At 37.3% G+C, this 18,391-nt stretch overlaps 1 protein-coding gene across 11 annotated transcripts; it reads right to left on the bottom strand.

Moving 5' to 3' along the window:
* Window positions 1–459: 459 nt before the first annotated feature.
* Window positions 460–17,439, bottom strand: Rnf14 (ring finger protein 14). Of its 11 annotated transcripts, none has more exons than XM_015485616.2 (10): window positions 17,280–17,418; window positions 15,506–15,612; window positions 14,878–15,051; window positions 13,463–13,624; window positions 12,279–12,430; window positions 6,942–7,469; window positions 5,839–6,067; window positions 5,298–5,470; window positions 2,460–2,590; window positions 460–1,840 (listed from the first exon to the last, which is right to left on the bottom strand). In XM_015485616.2, the coding sequence occupies exons 4-10, from the start codon at window positions 13,614–13,616 to the stop codon at window positions 1,783–1,785; spliced, it is 1,425 nt and encodes a 474-aa protein (XP_015341102.1). In that variant the 5' UTR covers window positions 13,617–13,624; window positions 14,878–15,051; window positions 15,506–15,612; window positions 17,280–17,418; the 3' UTR covers window positions 460–1,782. The 11 variants fall into 11 exon arrangements, with proteins under 11 accessions (XP_015341102.1, XP_015341093.1, XP_015341111.1 ...); XM_015485607.2 differs by lacking the exon at window positions 17,280–17,418 and adding an exon at window positions 16,738–17,270; XM_015485625.2 differs by lacking the exon at window positions 15,506–15,612 and having other exon boundaries at window positions 17,280–17,439.
* Between the last annotated feature and the right edge of the window lie 952 nt (window positions 17,440–18,391).

The raw sequence follows: 18,391 nt of genomic DNA, 5'->3' as shown, positions 1-18,391 counted from the left end.
AACTAGAATTTCTGAGTGGCTACTACTAAAAAATTCCAAATTATTCAATCACTTTTCTTAGGTATACAATGAATAATCATTTGTCAATTTCCATTTCTTATCACCAACTTATTCTTTAACTTCAGTTCTCATATAAAATGTGTTAAATGAAAGTCCATAAAGCATAGTTGTTTAAACAAACATGAGCCTTAAAATCTAGGCTCAGTCACAAGCCCAGATAAGAAAAGAAAGTTCTATTCAGGACTTTCTTTTTCTCACTTTAAGAGCTATACCTGGGTACAGGGTTTTATGACCCCTTGGGTACAGGTGTAGCTCAGGGGCACAGTGCATGCTAAGCATACTTGAGGTCCTGGGTTCAATCTCTAGCACCAAAAAAGTAAAAAGTTATAATAGTTTTAAAATGTGATCAGTTGCCTCGATGATAGAACAAACAGCAGCAACTCTGTTCTAATTATAAGATGATTTTTAAAAACTATTTTTATTTTTAAGATTAAGCATCCTCATTGACAATCCAGAAACACACTTGCTGACTTTTTGGACATACACACCTAAAACAGTTAAAAGTGATTCCTCAATTTTCAATGACAAGGTAGAAGCAAAAACATGTTCACAAGCTGCAACTGAATTCTTCTATCCCTCTTTTAAAAAAAAAACAACAATATTTAATTTGCTAAGCCACTCACCAAACCATAAGGAAAAACAATTTTCCAAAAAGCCAACAAAATCCAGAAATAGGAATCTAGGTATCAAGCCAAAATTATCATCCAAAGCACTGCTGTTGCAAAAAAGCCAAATTCCCATAGCTCATTAGAGAAGACCTTTAAAAAGAACTCAGGTTAGGGCTGCAACTACAGTAATGTATATAGGTTCAAAAACCAGATAATTAAAGAACATTCAGCTTGTTCAGCTTGAGAATACATTAGGCTTTCTCTTGTTTCTGCAGAGGAAAATGTGTGCTGCTGGAATTAATATTAAAACTGTCCTTGCAACAGAAGGCAGGGGGAGGGTAAAAGGAGAAAATGTAGAACAAAAATGTAAATCTAAGCTCTACTGCCCAGGAAAGTAGAATAGGGCTGAAATTCTCCCACATCAGTTTCATTACATTATAGATTTGGCTCAAAATCAGTGAATTATATATATCACTCATAAATATCAAGCCACCCACAGTGTTTGTGGTGCTGAAAAATATTTCTTAAATTATTATAAATTTCTAAATTCTAAAAAGCATCAATCAAAATAACACTGGGCCATCCAGTCATAGAGCAAAAAGCTTCCTCCAAAGAGAACTTAGCAGAAATTTCAGTTGGAAGGAATGTGAGTAATGTGGAGTGAATGGGATCAGGCTCTCAGTATGATTTTAATAAGGCTTCTACCCACCCCAGCTGTTAGGAGTACTGAGTGGGCTCCAACAGAATGTCTCAGAGGGATGCTTCTTGGAGACAGGTCTATATGTTTAATTCCTGACCCTTCTCCTTACCTAAAGCTTGGGGAAGAAAATAAATATTTACTTTTTAGTTAAAAAGAGCTTTTGGCATATTATATTATTTAATATTCTGTAATTTTCATTTTCTGAACCTTTGGCTTATAATTTTATCAATTTATGATACATGGAAAAATGTGTGAAGGTGCCATAATCAGTAGTACCAAATGAAAATATAAACTTTGCTCTTCCTTATCTTCTATGAATGCATGGTACCCTAAATATCCTGCAAAGTTACTTTGTACACTTGACAAGATTAGGGCAAACCATTCCATTTCCATATTATGAGCAGAAAGAGTTAACTAGTCTTCAATCTCATCTTCCCAAATATCTCCATTAACATCCACAGCATGGAACAACCTGGAAGCATAAAATAAGGTACATATTTAAGCACTTCAATAAAACTAAATGTAATGTTTTTTCTCCTCTCAAAACCACTTTCTGTACTGTTTTAATAACATCTGTGTATATCTTTTCTTCTTTTTAATCACTCCATAGAGGAGGGCTGACATCTGGGTCTCTCTCAGCAAGCTGCCTTAAAGTTAATAAGAATAGTTCTTTTAGCTACTTGTGGTGGTACATACCTATAATCCCAGCTACTCAGCAGGCCGAGGCATGAGGATCACAAGTTTAAGGCCAGCCTCAGCAATTTATCCTATCTTAAAATAAAGTAAAAAGGGCTGGGGGTGTGGTGTGGTTTAGTGACAGAGTGCTTGCCTATAATGTACAAGGCCCTGGGTTCAATCCTGAGCACCAGACAGACAATAACAACAAAATTGAGAGGAAAAAAAGTAAAGTATTTTCAGACAGTGTATATTCTCATTATTAAACTCACTTTCAAGAAACTAATATAAACATTTATTTGGAAAATGTAGTAGAATTCTCTAAGTCCGAGTACATAAGTAAAACATGCTATTTGTAGTCTGCAAATCAGGTACCAAAAAGTGCTGCTAAGTCTATGGATTCTGTGTATACATACCTGTTAAAACATGGGGAATCGGGATCAGTAAAATGTTTGTAAGGGTTTGCTCTAGATAGAGAACCCATGCAAATCCAGCAGAAATATTGCATACAGCCAGTACATGTCATCTTGTTACATCCATCTAACTTCTGGTGGGAAGGACAAAAAGAACATTATCAAGGATGTAAAAGCAAAAGTGAAAACACAAGTGCCAAAAAGATTCCATATAAAATTCTAGTTTTCTCCCTGTTTTCATATAGAATTGAAATATACAGGTAACACACCACTATTTAATGCTTACAATTTTGCATTACAAGTAAAATATAGAAAATATTTAGTAGGTATTCTACAAATAGATACTTAGCAAAATCGTTTTTTTTTAAATATTTTTAGTTGTTAATGGATCTTTATTTTATTTATTTATATGTGATGCTAAGAATCGAACCCAGTGTCTCACATATCTTTTCTGATAAACGGTAGATACAAACCAAACATATATGACTATATATGTAGTTACATATGACCATATATATGACGATATATAGTAGTTAGATTAACATTAAAATGTTTGGATTAAATGTTTAAGTTTTAAATTTTTACATAAACCTAAATAAATATTTGGTATCAAGTCTTCCAGCCTATTCTAGGGCTAAGGCATATCAGAAGTGATCAAATATAATGCCAGGTTCCTATGTGTGTGTGTATAAACACACACACACACACACACACACACACACACATATAAACTGAAACTGGAGAATATGTAATGCCATCAATATTAACTAGAGAATCACCACTAGGTTCAGTTCAGATATAAAGGATTGGAACGGTAGTTATATTTTGACTTTAAAAGGTTAAAATTTTGGCAAGAAATAACAGATTTTTCTAATTATTTGACTCAGATAAATAGAAAAAAATTTCTCTACTTTCTAAGTATATACTTGTTAAATGGGTATGCTGCTTTCCTGGGTAGTTTTGAGGAATAAGATGTGACATTTTTCCCTCTTGTATTGGGGATTGAACTCAGGGCTGCACACATGCCAGGCAAGTGCTCTATCACTGACTTTTTTTTTTTTTTTTAGTTTTCAGCGGACACAACATCTTTATTTTATTTTATATAGTGCTGAGGATCAAACCCAGCGCCCTGCACATACCAGGCAAGCGTGTTACCGCTTGAGCCACATCCCCAGCCCTCACTGACTTTTTAATGTTTTTATTTTTTTTGGTACCAGAGGTTGAATCCAGAAGTGCTTAACCACTGAGCAACATCCTCCACCCTTGTTTATTTTGAGAAAGGGCCTTGCTAAATTGCTAAGGCTGGCTTTGAACTTGCAATCCTCCTGCCTCAGTGCTCTGAGCTGTTGGGATTACAGACCTGAGCCACTGCTCCTGGCTCTTCCACTGCATTATAGCCCTGGTCCTTTATCTCATTTTGAGACAAGGTAATGCTAAATTGCCCAGGCTGGACTCAAAACTTGCACTCCTCCTGCATCAGCCTCAAGTAGCAGGTGCCAGTGTGCCTGGCCAGATGATGATTTTTTTTTTTTTTTTTTTTTTTTTGCGGGGGTAGTATGAGGGTAGAACCCAGGGACCCTCTACCACTGAGATGCATCCCTATCCCTTTTCACAGTGCTTTCTTATAGAGACAATTGTTCTCACAGTTTATCCACCTCAGAATTGAATGAGTTATGCTTTACCTATTATTTATTTTTTTTATTTTGAGACAGCATCTCACTAAGTTTCCAAGGCTGACCTCAAACTTGAGATCCTCCTGCCTCAGCCTCCTGAATAACTGGGATTACAAGCATGTGCACCATACCCAGTCAGATATGATTTTTTAAAAGTTCAGAGGTAGTTAGTTGACTGTATCTCCAGTATGTCCTCCTCTAACTACCTACAGTTTGAATAAGGTTTGTACCCTCCAAAACTCATGTTGGAGTTTAATTCCCATTGTGGAAACTTAATCTGACTATGGTGTTAGAGGTGGGCCTTTGGGAGAAGATTAGGATTAAAGTCATGGCGGGGAGACTGATTAGAAACTGATGAAATTATAAGATGAGAGACTACAGGAAACACTCCCTATCTCTTGTTATGTGATGGTCTGTAACTGTCTTGGGACTTTGCCAAAAAGAAGGCCCCTCAACGTTAGACCAGAACCTAAGCCAAAATAAACTCTTTTCTTTATAATGTATCCAATCTGGAGTAAATTAGCAAGATAAAATGGACTAAAGCATAACCCATTCAATTCTGAGGTGGATATACTGTGAGAACAATTGTCTCTACAAGAAAGCACTGTGAAAGAGAAGTCTACATACGTTTCAGGTCAATAACAAACTCAGTGGAAGTGCATTGCTGTTAAGTGCAGCTACTGGGAAATCTGAGGCAGGAGGATTACAAATTGAAGGCCAACCTGAGCAATTTAGCAATACCCAGTCTCAAAATAAATTAAAAAATAGGGCTGGGAACATAGCCCAGTGGTACAACACTTGCTTAGTATACACAAGGTCAGGGCTGGGGTTGTGGATCAGAGGTAGAGCGCTCGTCTACCATGCGTGAGACACTGGGTTCGATCCTCAGCACCACATAAAAATAAAATAAAGATATTGTGTTCACCTATAACTAAAAAATAAATATTTTTTAAAAAAGTATACACAAGGTCTTTGGTTTAATACCTAGTACTGCAAAAATAATAAAACAAAGTCAATAACATTGTTAATAGTCAAATTTGCATTTTCTAAGTAAGAAAGCTTAGTAAATACTAAATTGTATTTGTTTATTTACTCATAAAATTGACTAATAATAATGATGACATGTTTTCAAATCTGTTTGCCTCCAAGTCGGATACAAAACATTCACCTGTATGGGAGTCCCACAACATGGGCAACTCTTTGAGTTCTTTTCCAGCCACTCTTTACTTTCCATTTCTTCCAGGGCCTTCTGAATCACCCTCTTACCATACCTCTGTTCCAAAAATCTTTTATTAGCTTCATCTGCTTGCAGGTACTCATTTCGTAAATCTATTAATTTCTCTAGAAAGTGAAATAGAAAATAAACTTTTATACTACTTTGAATGCTAAAAATCTTTTAAATAAATGGCCATACTCTTTGACTGAAACATTTCATATCCTGCCTCTGCTTTCATTTTTGCCCTTAGCACCTACCATTACCTAATATCCTTATTTATTTTGTTTGCCTGTTACTCCCACTAGAATGCAAGTTCCATGAAGGCAGAAATTTTGTCTCTCTGGTCACTGCTATATGCCCAGAGCCCAGGGCAGTTACTGACACAGAAAGATATATCGGATGAATTCTTCTAAATATAAAAGAATTGAAGCCATATAGCCTTGGTGGAGAAGGGGTAAAGGATACGGGGCCTGAATTCACAGTTACAACATACCTGCAGTTACCTTACATGGAGAGACCCCATGATAGGTCAACCTACACAAGGTACAGAAGGCAAAATTGCAGCTGGAGCAGATGCCCATGGTACAGCCAGGCTCCTGCATCACAGGCAGCTGGCAGCATGGGCGGGGACAGTATACAACATCTGCCATCAGGTCCAAGGTGGACTGGAGGAGAAGGCGGTCATAACGGGCAAATAACTCTGCTTCCACTAGCTCTTTGACCTGAAGGGAAATATAAAACACCATAGGTTTAATAATTCCTTAACCAGTTCTGATCCCGGGGAGATTCTTAGAATGCTGGTATAAATTAGATGGGCACAGAAATTGAAATCTCTATCCTCCTTCAGAATAAACCAATAGGCAATGGTCTCTATCTTGACTGAATGGTGGTAGCATGGATCTACACATTTGTCAAAACTAATCAAACCATACAATTTAAATGGGTATCTCTTATTGTAAATAAAATTATGCCTTAAAATTTTATTTTAAAAACAAAGAAAATAAAAACAAGTAGGATGACTTCTGCTAAAGTCTATGAATGATTCCAAAGGATGTCCCCTTCAGATCCTAATCTCACCCCAGTAAAGGCTAGTGATTCCAAGGTTGATAGAATCCTAGCAGATACACAAAGTAAGCAATTATGAATTACTTCATAATTCCTTGAACACTTCTCCTTGTCTAAGACTGCCCATTCCAAGGCCAAAAAAGGTAGCATTTACATTTGCTTAAATGATATATTAAGACCATAACAGATTTTCCGCTCCCCACAAGTACTAGGGATTGAACCCAATGGTGATTTACCACTGAGCTCTATCCCTACATCCACAGCCCTTTTTAAAAATTTTAAAACAGGGTCTTGCTAAGTTGCTAAGGCTGGCCTTGGACTTGTGATCTGCCTGCCTCAGCTGAGTTGCTGGTGTGTGCCACTGTGCCTGGCCAAACTATATAGCATTCTTAATGGATACAGTGAAACAACTTGTGTGCTTGTTCCAAGGCCTTAGATTGCCCCATGAGCTAGCTATCAAGGAAGTCCCTGAGAAGAGGTCTTCTTCTGTGAAAGGTAATTAGGAGGCAACCATTAGCAAAGTCAAGTTACCTGACCAGGAGTGGCCACTGAAGGACACTTTGGTTCTGGGCAATTGAGGCATTGGACTTGGCCATCTTTTATCTGGATTTCAAAGTAGTCCTTCAGACAGGCTTTACAGTACACATGCCTACATTCCAAGAAGTACATGCACTCACTACCCAACTTCTCACAGAAACAAATATTGCACAGGAACAATTTACTATTAAAGCATTTCATCTGCTGAGCTTGATCAAAGTCCAAGATTTCCTGGATCAGACTTGACAATGATTCCACATCCTGTACAGCTCTTTCATCCACAACTTCCTCTTGGTCTACATCAGATCCAGTAGCTCCTCCAAACTCTAGTTCTGTGTTGGAAGAGGCCTGAGCCGTCCTTCTCTGCATTTTTTTCTGAGAGCCCATCTTGAGCTCAAAAGGAGAGACAATGTTCAGGTATGCTAGGGTGTCTTCCTTAAGAAACTGCATCCAGGCAAACAGGACCACGCTGCCTCGGTGCTCTTCCCACAGGTTGTCTAAGTGCTTGCAGAGAGCAGAGAGCTAGGAAAAAGCACATGAAAATTCTGTTGAGTTTGGAAAGAAGAAGCTGCTATCAATTCTTTGATCTCTCTTGGAATATTTTTAATTTGTAAGTTAGGCCCTCACACTTCCTAATTTTTATTGCTATGATAAACTGTGCTACTTAGAACAGTATCAACATTCTTATTGAAGCACTCATATTCAGCAACATGAGCCACAACAGAATACCAAGTCCTAAGTTAGAAGTACCAGGAAAACAGGAGAAATGGCAAAATTCCATATGATGTAAACAAGATTTACATTTTACAGCTGAAATGAAGGATTTTTTTTTTTTATTCTTTTATTTTGGTTTATACTTTATACCTTTATGCAGAAGAAAGAGATCTAGTTCTACAACAAACTATTTCTTTTCTTTTGGGAATCCTAGCCCTGTAGGTATTCTGGAATTATGGTTAGAAAAAGAACAGTTAAAAAATATCATCCAGGACTGGGGATGTGGCTCAGTGGTAGAAGGATTGCCTAGCAAGCCTGAGGCCCTGGGTTTAATCCACAGCACCACAAAACAAAATCATTCAAGAAAGAAAGAATAATCTTTTCAATAAATGATGACGGTGGGGCTGAAGTTGTAGCTCAGTGGTAGAGCACTTGCCTAGCACATGTGAAGCACTGGGTTTGATCCTTAGCACCATATAAAATAAATAAATAAATAAAAATATTGCATTCATCTACAACTAAAAATGCATTAAAATAAAATAAATAGTGATAGCAAAATTGAATATTTACATGCAGAAGGATAAAACCAGACTCTTATCTCTCACCAGTTTAAAAAACTAAAACCATAAATGTAACACCTAAAACTATGAAACTACTACAGAAAACATACGAGAAATGCTTCAGACCACTGGAATGAGCAGGGTCTTTTTGGATAAGACCCTAAAAGCTTAGGAAACAAATGCAAAAATGAACAAATGAGATTACTGCAAACTAAAAAGCTTGTGCACAGCAAAGGAAATAATCATCAAATTAGGAGACAACCAATAGTATGGAGAAAGTATTTGTAATGTATACATCTGACAAGGGTTGATCCAGAATACATAAGAAACTCCAAAAACTCAATAGCAAAAACAAACAAAACAAACAAAAAATCTCCACCAAGTAACTTGATTTAAGTAATCTGGGCAATAGGAGACTAGAGGTATAGCTCTGGGATAAGAGTGCTAATTTAGCATGCAAGGCTGTGGTTTCAATCCCCAGCACTGCAAAAAGACTAGTGGAGGAGCAGAGAGGAATAGACCTAAGTAGATATTTCTCAAAAAAAGAAATACAAATGGCTAACAAGGTATTTTAAAAAATGTTCAACATGACTAATCAGGGGAAGTGCAAACCAAAATCAGAATGAGATATCACCTCATTCCAGCAAGCACAGTTATAAAAAACAAGTGCTGACAAGGATGTGGAGAAAAGTGAACCCTTGCACACTGTAGGTGAGAAAGTAAACTAGTACAGCCAATATGGAAAACAGTATGGAGGTTTCTCAAAAATTAAACACAGAACTATAATCTGATCCAGTAATCCCACTACTGGGTATATATCCAAAGAAAATAAAATCAGTATGTCAAAGAGATATGAGAGTATCTTCACTCCCATATTAATTGCAGCACTATTTACCTTAACCAAGAAGTGGACTAAACAATCATCAATGGATGAGTGGATAAGGAAAATGTAGTACATTTATATAACAGAATACTATTCAGACATAAAAGGATCTCCAACCATGTAACTGGAAATCATTAAGTGGAATAAGACAGGTACAGAAAGACAAGTACTACATGATCTCGATCATATTTGGAATACAGAAAAGTTAATCTCATAGAAGTGGAGAGTATAATGGTTGCTACCAGAAGCTGGGGAGAAAAAAGGAGAAGGAAGACTGGGGAAAAGTTGATTAATAGGTACAAAGTTACAGTTATATAGGAGCAAAAAAATTCTGGGTGCTATTGCACAGTAAAGTGACTACAGATAACAAAAATATTTATAAAGAAAAAAGGAAGGATGTTAAATATTTTCATCATAAAGAAATTATAAATACTTGAGAAGACAGATATTTACCTCAACTTAAACTTATATATATGTAGGTATGTAATGTAAACATATATAATGCATGCATTAAAATATCACATATCCCATAAATACAATAAATCTTTATGCTTTTATATGTCAGATAGAGAATAAATTCAGAAAATAAAAATACCACCCAAGTTTTAAAGTTTATTCTAACTCAAAAAGTTAGAAGTTAAAAGTTAAGTCCTCTCAAAAAGTCAATTCATCTGAAGGATTTACTAGCAGACTTCAACCTTAGAGCTTGTTTTTCAGATTTACAAGCTACTTTTAATTAAGCAATCTGGGCTTACATCCAGATCCTGATTAATAGAGGGAAGTGACTAATACTGACCTTGGACATAACTACAAGCCCTCAATATGGTTTGGCTGCCATTGAGTAAGCTTACGCTTTCTAAACTAAGCAACCAAAGTTAAACTATTTTGTCTTTTTCTCTTTAAAAAATGGTCTGTTCAATTTGAAAGGCAAATATAAGAGGATTTTCCATTAAAAACGTAAAATATTTGTAAGTAGAGCTCAGGAATTATAAGCTGCTTTTCCTTTTTTAGGTAAACACTCAAAAATAAGCCTTCCAGATGGCAAACAAATGTTATAAATTTAAACAAGTCAAAAAGGACCACATTTTCTGTTCTTTGCTCTGCACAGTGCTACTGACTAAACCCCATACAGGTAAAATCTTATATACTTATTGGTGAGATAAGATTGGACAACTAATACTATTTCACATTTGCTTGAAGATGCTTATAATATCACTCATGCTTTTGAGAAATGTGCTAACATCTATAAAATGTAATAAATACTTAAAAGGGAAGCTCTGTATGCTGTGTGAGTCACCAAGTCCAATAAAAAACCCATTCTTTGGCCATCCCTTTTTCTTCTCCAGTCCCTTCTCAAAAGACAGGAATGCATGTTAATGTTAATGTGAAAGGGAAAGGGGAAGACAGTGGAAAAGAGCAAGAGAGAGACCATGTGTGTTTACATTGGAGGAAGAATAATGGAAATACCAGAAAACTAAATCCACTTCTTGAATCCTATCTACCCACCCCAATTCAATGAATAACAACAGGTCCATGTGTCAACTTCACTATCAATAGGTAAATTCATAATGCCATGGAATCAGGGTGCAGCAACAAATGAGAAATGAACCATGAAAGAATCTAAGAGACCAACTAAAATGTCAATTATATGCATAAGAATTTGATAAAGAATCATACTGTAATTTTAGCTGTAATACAAAAAATGAACAATCCTCCTCCTCTGCAGCCCCCAACAGGTCAGCATTAAGTATGCTAGAATCTGAAACTACCACTAGACAGTTAACCTGTCCTGTTTGCATGTGTGTACATGCATAAATGCATGAAAGTCAAATATCAAGAGCTCTCTGGAGAAATGAAACTATAAATATCTACAATAATCTGGTCATCTATCAGTGATCTAAATGTCCAATAGTCTTTATCTTCCTGGGCAAATACTCAGCTGTCTTGCATGTACTGGCTCTGGTACAGATACTACAATGCAAAGTAATATACCTTTTTATTCTACATGTATTATCTTTTATAGAGTTAATTTTTTCAAAACCATAATCTCAATTTTGCAAAAGCACTTTCATCTAAAAGATTAGATTGGTGGGTGGAGAAATGAAAATTATATTTTTAAAAACTAAGGAGCTAGGGCTGGGGTCATGGCTCAGTGGCTTAGCACTTGCCTAGCACATATGAGGCTCTGAGTTTGATCCTCAGCATCACATAAAAATAAATAAAGCATTGTGTCCATCTATAACTTTAAAAACTTAAAAAATTTAAAAATATAAGGAACTATTCCTTGAGATCAGCAACTCTGACAGGTTTTGTCTTAATAAATATCAAGCTTTATCATGACCTCGAGAAAAGTAGCTCTTATTGATCCATTATGTCCCAGAATATATGTTTATCAAGAGTTCAGGTTGAAGAAGTGCATGAAGGCTTCAAACATAAATGATAAAGAGAAGAAAATGCTAATTACCTGATTTAATTAATACATACTGTTTACATTTGTTGAAATATCACACTGCAGCCTATAACTATGTATAATTAAGAAAAGAAAAAAGAATTGAGGATGTTACTAGAAAAGAATATATAACCCAGAGGGAATAAAGGCTCTCAACAAAAGGTCTCAAACTTTAATGAGATCTCTACAAGAACTGTACACGTTTCTATTTGTGTATATTTACAACTAAATGATACTAGTCAATAATTATTGATTAATATATAGATTTTTAGGAAGAAAATCGCTTGGTATATTTACTCAAGAAATTCGCTTATTATAGCTACCTTAGCTCAATTTTCAGTCCTAATTACATCTTTCATTTAAGGAATGGATTTTAAAAACTAAGAAAAAAATATTAACATCTATGAAAAACGAGGACCTTATAGTCTCCATTACAATAGAGATTAAATTTAAAAATAGTAAGACAAGAAACAATATACTTGATTAAAACTTATTACCATTGCAATTCATGATTAATCACTTCAGTTACTGCCATTCCTTTTTAAAACACCAAACATTTTCAATTCATTAACATTAGGATTCATGAAGGCAAGTGGGAAAAAAATTACAAAATCAAAGTCATTTGTTCTTCATGCACTGAATTCAAGATCATCAAAGTAGTCTTCAATTAAAGATGATTTTGTAAGGTTCTAAAATGGATAGGAGAAATTAAGTTTTGGGTCTACCTGAGTTGGTGACAGCCATTTGCCACTAAGTGTGAATGAAGGTGGGGAGGAGGATGGATAATCTGGTGGCAGTTCAAAGTTCAGCACAAGTGGAGGCAGAAAGCAAATGGTGTATTCAAAGCCACTAGTCTGGAGACACTCATTTGAATTGCCTGAACCAAAAACAAAGATTAGAAAGGATCAGTTGATCAACACTTGAGTGTCCATTACTGTTGAGCAGTGCTCAAGAAAGATTAATGCTTTAGTTGAGGGAATAAAAACCCTCCCCCAAAGCACTTTCTATTCCCTAATTTTAACTTCATAGCCACCACTTAAAAAAAAAAAAATCTTCTAAGCCCTCAAGAAATCTACTAAACACCATGAAATGTGTAATGAAGACATATAACATGTTATTATATAACACTTCTCAGTACATTTCCTAACATTAATAATCAATGTTTTGTTTTGTTGTTGGTTATAGTAGACAATTAAAGATGTAATCCAAAGAAAAAGATGTTTATTTCTATCAAACAACCATGACTTTCTTAGACTAGGATGTGCCAAATACCCACAAATCACAGTTGAGAATGTTTGTGCCAGCACAATGATCTCCGGCTTGAGGACCTGTTAAAGCACACAACACTCTCACAACCAAAGTTTCATTTAAATAATCACTTGTTCTTTATTCAATATCCCTAGAGTAGAAACATTTTGAGAAAGCATGCATCAAGGTCTTCTGTATTTGTATCAAAAGCAGCAGTTTTGTCTTTTTGAAGCAAACAGCCACAGAGTAACAGGATATGTCACTTGTTTATGATAGCTGAAATGATTCTGGAAACCAAATAGTATCAACAACCACCATGGTACTTAAAGGCTTTCCCAAGTTTTACAGGTATATTCTTTCGTTTTCTCTTTGATTATCTCTATTAAACTATCAGTGACTCATGGCTGTAAACTGCTAGTTAGAAGACAGAATGCATGAAATATGCAGGATAATACCTCAATCCAGTGGTCAAAAGGCAGAATGAAATTGCAAACTGCTTATCTCCCATTTTTTAAAAATAGAAACATGCATTAAATCTGTACTACTACCATCTATCACTAATGCCTAGAAACACACAATGACAAATAGTTTAGAGTACACTAAACATTTGAGAGTAATCTTTATTTAGAAAAATCTGAGTAAGAGAATATTATTAACTAACCGCTCACAAATATCTTGAAATTTTGTGGCAAATCCAAATAGATCCTGGTTTCTCCACCTTGGACAGACTCTGCTTTTCTAAATTCATCTCCATCATAAATACTCGCCAGGGCCAGCAATTCATCCTCCTGAGCTTCTCGGTCTTCTGACGACATTTAATGTTCTGAAGAATTGAAGATAATCGTTCAAATCAGTTAAGAATAGAAATTATACAGAGTTGGGGAAAGTTTAATAGTACATAAAACAAAAAGTTCCTCACAAATAACTGCAAAGGATTAATCAATACTCTCACTTTTCTATTAAACTAAAAATGACAGCCATATCTAGCATTCTACTAGCTTTGCAATAAAATCTTTTTTAAAAAGGGTGCTTATGGTGCTTCCAATTGTTGACCTTATCAGTTAGGTATCATGACTGATTCAGGGGGGAAAAGCACAATTTAAAAAAAAATTCAAAAGAACAAATAAAGCTGGGAATATAGCTTAGTGATAGAATTTCAGCCTATCATGAATGAGATTCTGAGTTCAATCCTCAGCATTGCAAAAAAAATAAAATAAAGGACAAAGTGCAATCTACTTTGACTTATCCACTGAACTTAGCAAAACCTTGTTCACCAAAAGGACTGGAAAGAATATCTGATATGCATCTTAAACTTTTATTGTGAGGAGACTGTGTTGTGCATTATAGAATATTTAACAGCATCCCCTGGCCTGTACCCACTAGATGCCAATAGTGCACCCCCTCCAAGTTGTGACACTCAAAAATATCTCCAGATGGGGAGTAAAATTGCTCCCAAATGAGAAAACTCTGTTCTAGATAATGTTACAGACATAGACACTATATAAGAAAGTTAGACAACTGAGCAAGCAGCAAAATAATAGATTTCTGAAATACCAAATTCCAGATAATTAAATGGGGAAAATATGCAATGAGAATCTATAAAATTACTTTAATAAAAACAAAAATATTACCATCTTGTCAATTAAAATGTTGTATGTAACTACAGTTGTTCCCTCTCAACTACAAACTTGTTTCATTGACATGTACAAAAGTGAAAGGTTAGGACTTGGTTTTACAGATTATAAAAGTTGACACTGTAGCTGGTGATGTAACTCAGTAATAGAACTTGCCTAGCATGTGTGAAGCCCTGAGTTCAATCCCCAGTACCAAAAAAAAAAAAAAAAGGGCTGGGGATGTAGCTGACTGATAAAGCACTCGCCCTAGCATGTGTGAAGGCCCTGGGTTTGATCCCAGCACCATGACACAAAACGGTGACACCAAAAAATTTAAACAAAATCATTTAAAATATTCCATTTTCTAGTTATGTATTTTTTCCAACAAATGCTAATGGCTCTGTTTAAACTGCATCCCTTATCTAAGGCACAGTGACATGTTCTATTTGAGGTCAGTTAGTACCTGTTAATAACAACCAGAAGAAAATGATATTAACACTGCAGTCTGAATTTCAGTTCTGTTTGGAATTTGTGCAAATCCCATTTATTCTCCAGCCAGTGGAGCTGAGACTGCTGAAGCTGGGTAAGAGGCCAAGATGTGGGACTCATATTAAATATACTATAGAAATCCTGCCATCTGCAGAAAAGAAATATGAAAGATGGTGTTAGGACCCTGTCCAAATTTAAGTTCTGAATTTTCATTATGACTACTTATGTCAAACACAACCTAACATATGGCCAATCCTAATTTACAGCTGCATAGTACTCTCCCACAACAGACTGAATCAGGTGGTTAAAGGGGCAATTGCGTGTTCTGCAGCAATGACAGAGGCCTTCTTATCTCACTGCACTCAGCCCAGAGAGGAATACAAGGTCATATGAAAGGACAAGATACATGCCCCACAACAAACATCTTCCTACATTTGTTTTTTATTTTTCTCTCCTTCTTCTATTCATTTAACTCCCCATCCCCCTCCAGTTTTTCCTTTCTCCTATACATGAATTAACCTTGGCAGTGACATTCAAGGTTAGCTCAATGTCAATGGCAGGATAATATTTTAAAACAAGAGAACACATACATGCATACATACACTTTTTAAGTTTTATTCTAAATGCTTTAGAGTCAGACTTCTAAACTGGGGTCCACAAGAAGGGAAGTGTATTCCAAAGATGGGTTATGGAGAATCCAATGAGTACCCTGAAATTATATGAAAAACACTGTATGAAACCATAATTTTAAAACCAGATTCTCAGCCAGTTTCGGTGGTGCAGGCCTCTAATTCAGTGCATGAGACCGAGGCAGGAGGACCACGACTTCAAAGCCGGCTTCAATAACTTAGTGAAGCCCCTAAGCAACTTAGTGAGAACCTTTCCCTAAATATAAAAAGGGCTGGTGATGTGGCTCCATGGTTAAGGAGCCCCCTGGGTTCAAACCCAGTACTAAAAACAAAAAGCAGATTCTCAGATGTGTGACTTCCAGATAGGACAAGAATAATATTCAGAATCAATTTTCATTTATTGAGCATCTACTATGTACTATGTTGGATCCTTCTGCATGACTTTTAAATCTTCAACAATTTTACCAGGTGATAACAGGATTAAGCAAGCTTTTTGGTTCTTTCCATTAAAATATTTATAGATGATATGAAAAATGAGCTTATAGTTTTAGGTTACTGTTCTCCATCTTGTCTGCACATTAGACTCTCCTAAGGAGCTACTTTTGAAAATCCCAAAATCCAGGCTATACTCAAGGGCAACTGAATCAGGCCTCTAATTCTCCAAGCTGTCCAGGTGATTCCAATATGCAGTCAGGGCTGAAAACCTGTACTCTTAAGATGTACTTCCCTTCAATAGTTCTCATGACCTAGCACACTAGACTTCAGCTGCTTAAGTTGCCAGTGGGAATTAGGGCCCATTTTCTACTGATTCCATCCCCTCATCATCCGAGGCCCAATCCAAAAGCCCTTATTCCACTCAGCACTTTCCAAACAGACACCATGTCTTTCTTTAAAATGCAAACATTATGACATTGTCACATCCCACCTGATGTTACAGTAGCTGATGAATTTGCACTTCCTCTCCTACTAGTCTGTAAAGGGAGAAGACCAAATCTTTCATCTGTGTATTGTTCTCGTCATCTAGTAGTGCTTTGCATTAAACACTGGAAAATTATAAATGGATCGGGGTGATACGCAGTGTACTGGAACTAGGGGATCTAGGGGCATGGTGTTCAGTGACCACTCTGCCACATCCCACTAGAAGCAGGAAGTTGGGTCAGTCGTCACAGTAGCATTAAGAACAGTAACAATTAGTGAACTCTCACCGTGTCAGGCGTTGTGCTAAGCCCTTTCAATGTATTAACTGATGCTGAGTTCCACAACCACATGAAGCAAGTCCTATTACTATATCCATTACACAAATAAGAAAAATCACAGCGTAGGTTGACTTTCTGGCCCAAGGTCACACAGTTACTAAAGAACTAAATCTGGATTCACAACGCCCGGTTTCTTCATCTGTAACACGGGAGCAACAAGAAACCCTGGCGCCAACAGACAAGAGATAATTCGAAGTTTAATATTAGTTGTGGCAAACCGGAAACCGCTACAGCAGTGAGGGAAGCCCCTCCTCCGCCGGCTTTCCCTACAGCCTCAAAAATGCTACTCATTCTTCCAGGTCACAGCGTGCAGACTCCAGCCCTGCAGTCAGCCCCGCTCCGGGCTCAGCGGGTCGCTGCCGGTCTCCACTGCTGGCCACCCGGCGTGCACAGCTGTTTGTGCAACTCAGCAACTACCCGAGGCAGGCCCAAGCCGAGCTGCCTGCCCAGGGCCAGAAAAAGAGCGCGCTGTGCGGCCGGGCGCGGNGTACCTTCCGGCCGCCCCGCCGTGCCGGGCCCGATAGTTCCGCTCTCCGCCCTTGCCCGGGGCCCCCGCACCACCACTCGCCGGCCAGGCCTAGAGACGCCCAGCTCAACCAGCGCACCGCCTCTTCCGTTTTTAGAGCTGTCAGCTGAGCCGGGCGGATACCGCAGGGCGGCAGCGGGCGTGGGGACTGCTCTGCGCAGCCTCCGGGACCATCCCGGTTTCCTGTGCGCCCTCCGCAGGCCATAGGCGGCGCTGCAGGCGAGCCAGCCGTTCCCACCACCACGTTGTGTGCTTCTAGAGTCGATACAAATGCAGGTTCGGGGGACATCTTGGTCAGGGGACTCCTTTCTGTAGTTGTGGTTGGGGACCGTGAATTAGAATGTTTACCAATTCCTAGACATGAACTCCAGTCCGTGGTCCACTTGGAGTAGAGTCCCATAGCAATACTAGACCTGCGCCTCCAGGAGGACTAGGCAAGCCTCCCACCCACCCAACTACCTTCTGAGAATCGCTGCCCATCTTTCTCGCACCTCCAGTATGAAAGCATTGACTTGTTGCTCATTACAGTGCTAACTACCACATTTATTAAGCAGTTGAATGCTTCAAGCATCGTATGGTTTTATGTACATTTTCTCCACATTTAAACTTTTTTGATTTAAGTATCATTTGTAGAATAACATTAAACAGAGACATGAGGTAGGAGGGAAAGGGAGAGAGAAGGGAAATTGCATGGAAATGGAAGGAGACCTTCATTGTTATACAAAATTACATATAAGAGGTTGTGAGGGGAATGGGGAAAAAAACAAGGAGAGAAATGAAGTACAGTAGATGGGGTAGAGAGAGAAGATGGGAGGGGAGGGGAGGGGGATAGTAGAGGATAGGAAAGGCAGCAGAATACAACAGTCACTAATATGGCATCATGTAAAAAAGTGGATGTGTAACCGATGTGATTCTGCAATCTGTATTTGGGGTAAAAATGGGACTTCATAACCCACTTGAATCTAATGTATGAAATATGATATGTCAAGAGCTTTGTAATGTTTTGAACAACCAATAAAAAAAATCTTTAAAAAAATAAGTATCATTTGTTATTCTCACTTTACAAAGGAGAAAATT

The sequence above is a fragment of the Marmota marmota genome, unplaced genomic scaffold, assembly GCF_001458135.2.
Source record: "Marmota marmota marmota unplaced genomic scaffold, marMar, whole genome shotgun sequence".
In the NCBI taxonomy this organism is placed as follows: Eukaryota; Metazoa; Chordata; class Mammalia; order Rodentia; family Sciuridae; genus Marmota; species Marmota marmota.
This window is presented reverse-complemented; position numbering and strand designations above follow the sequence as displayed.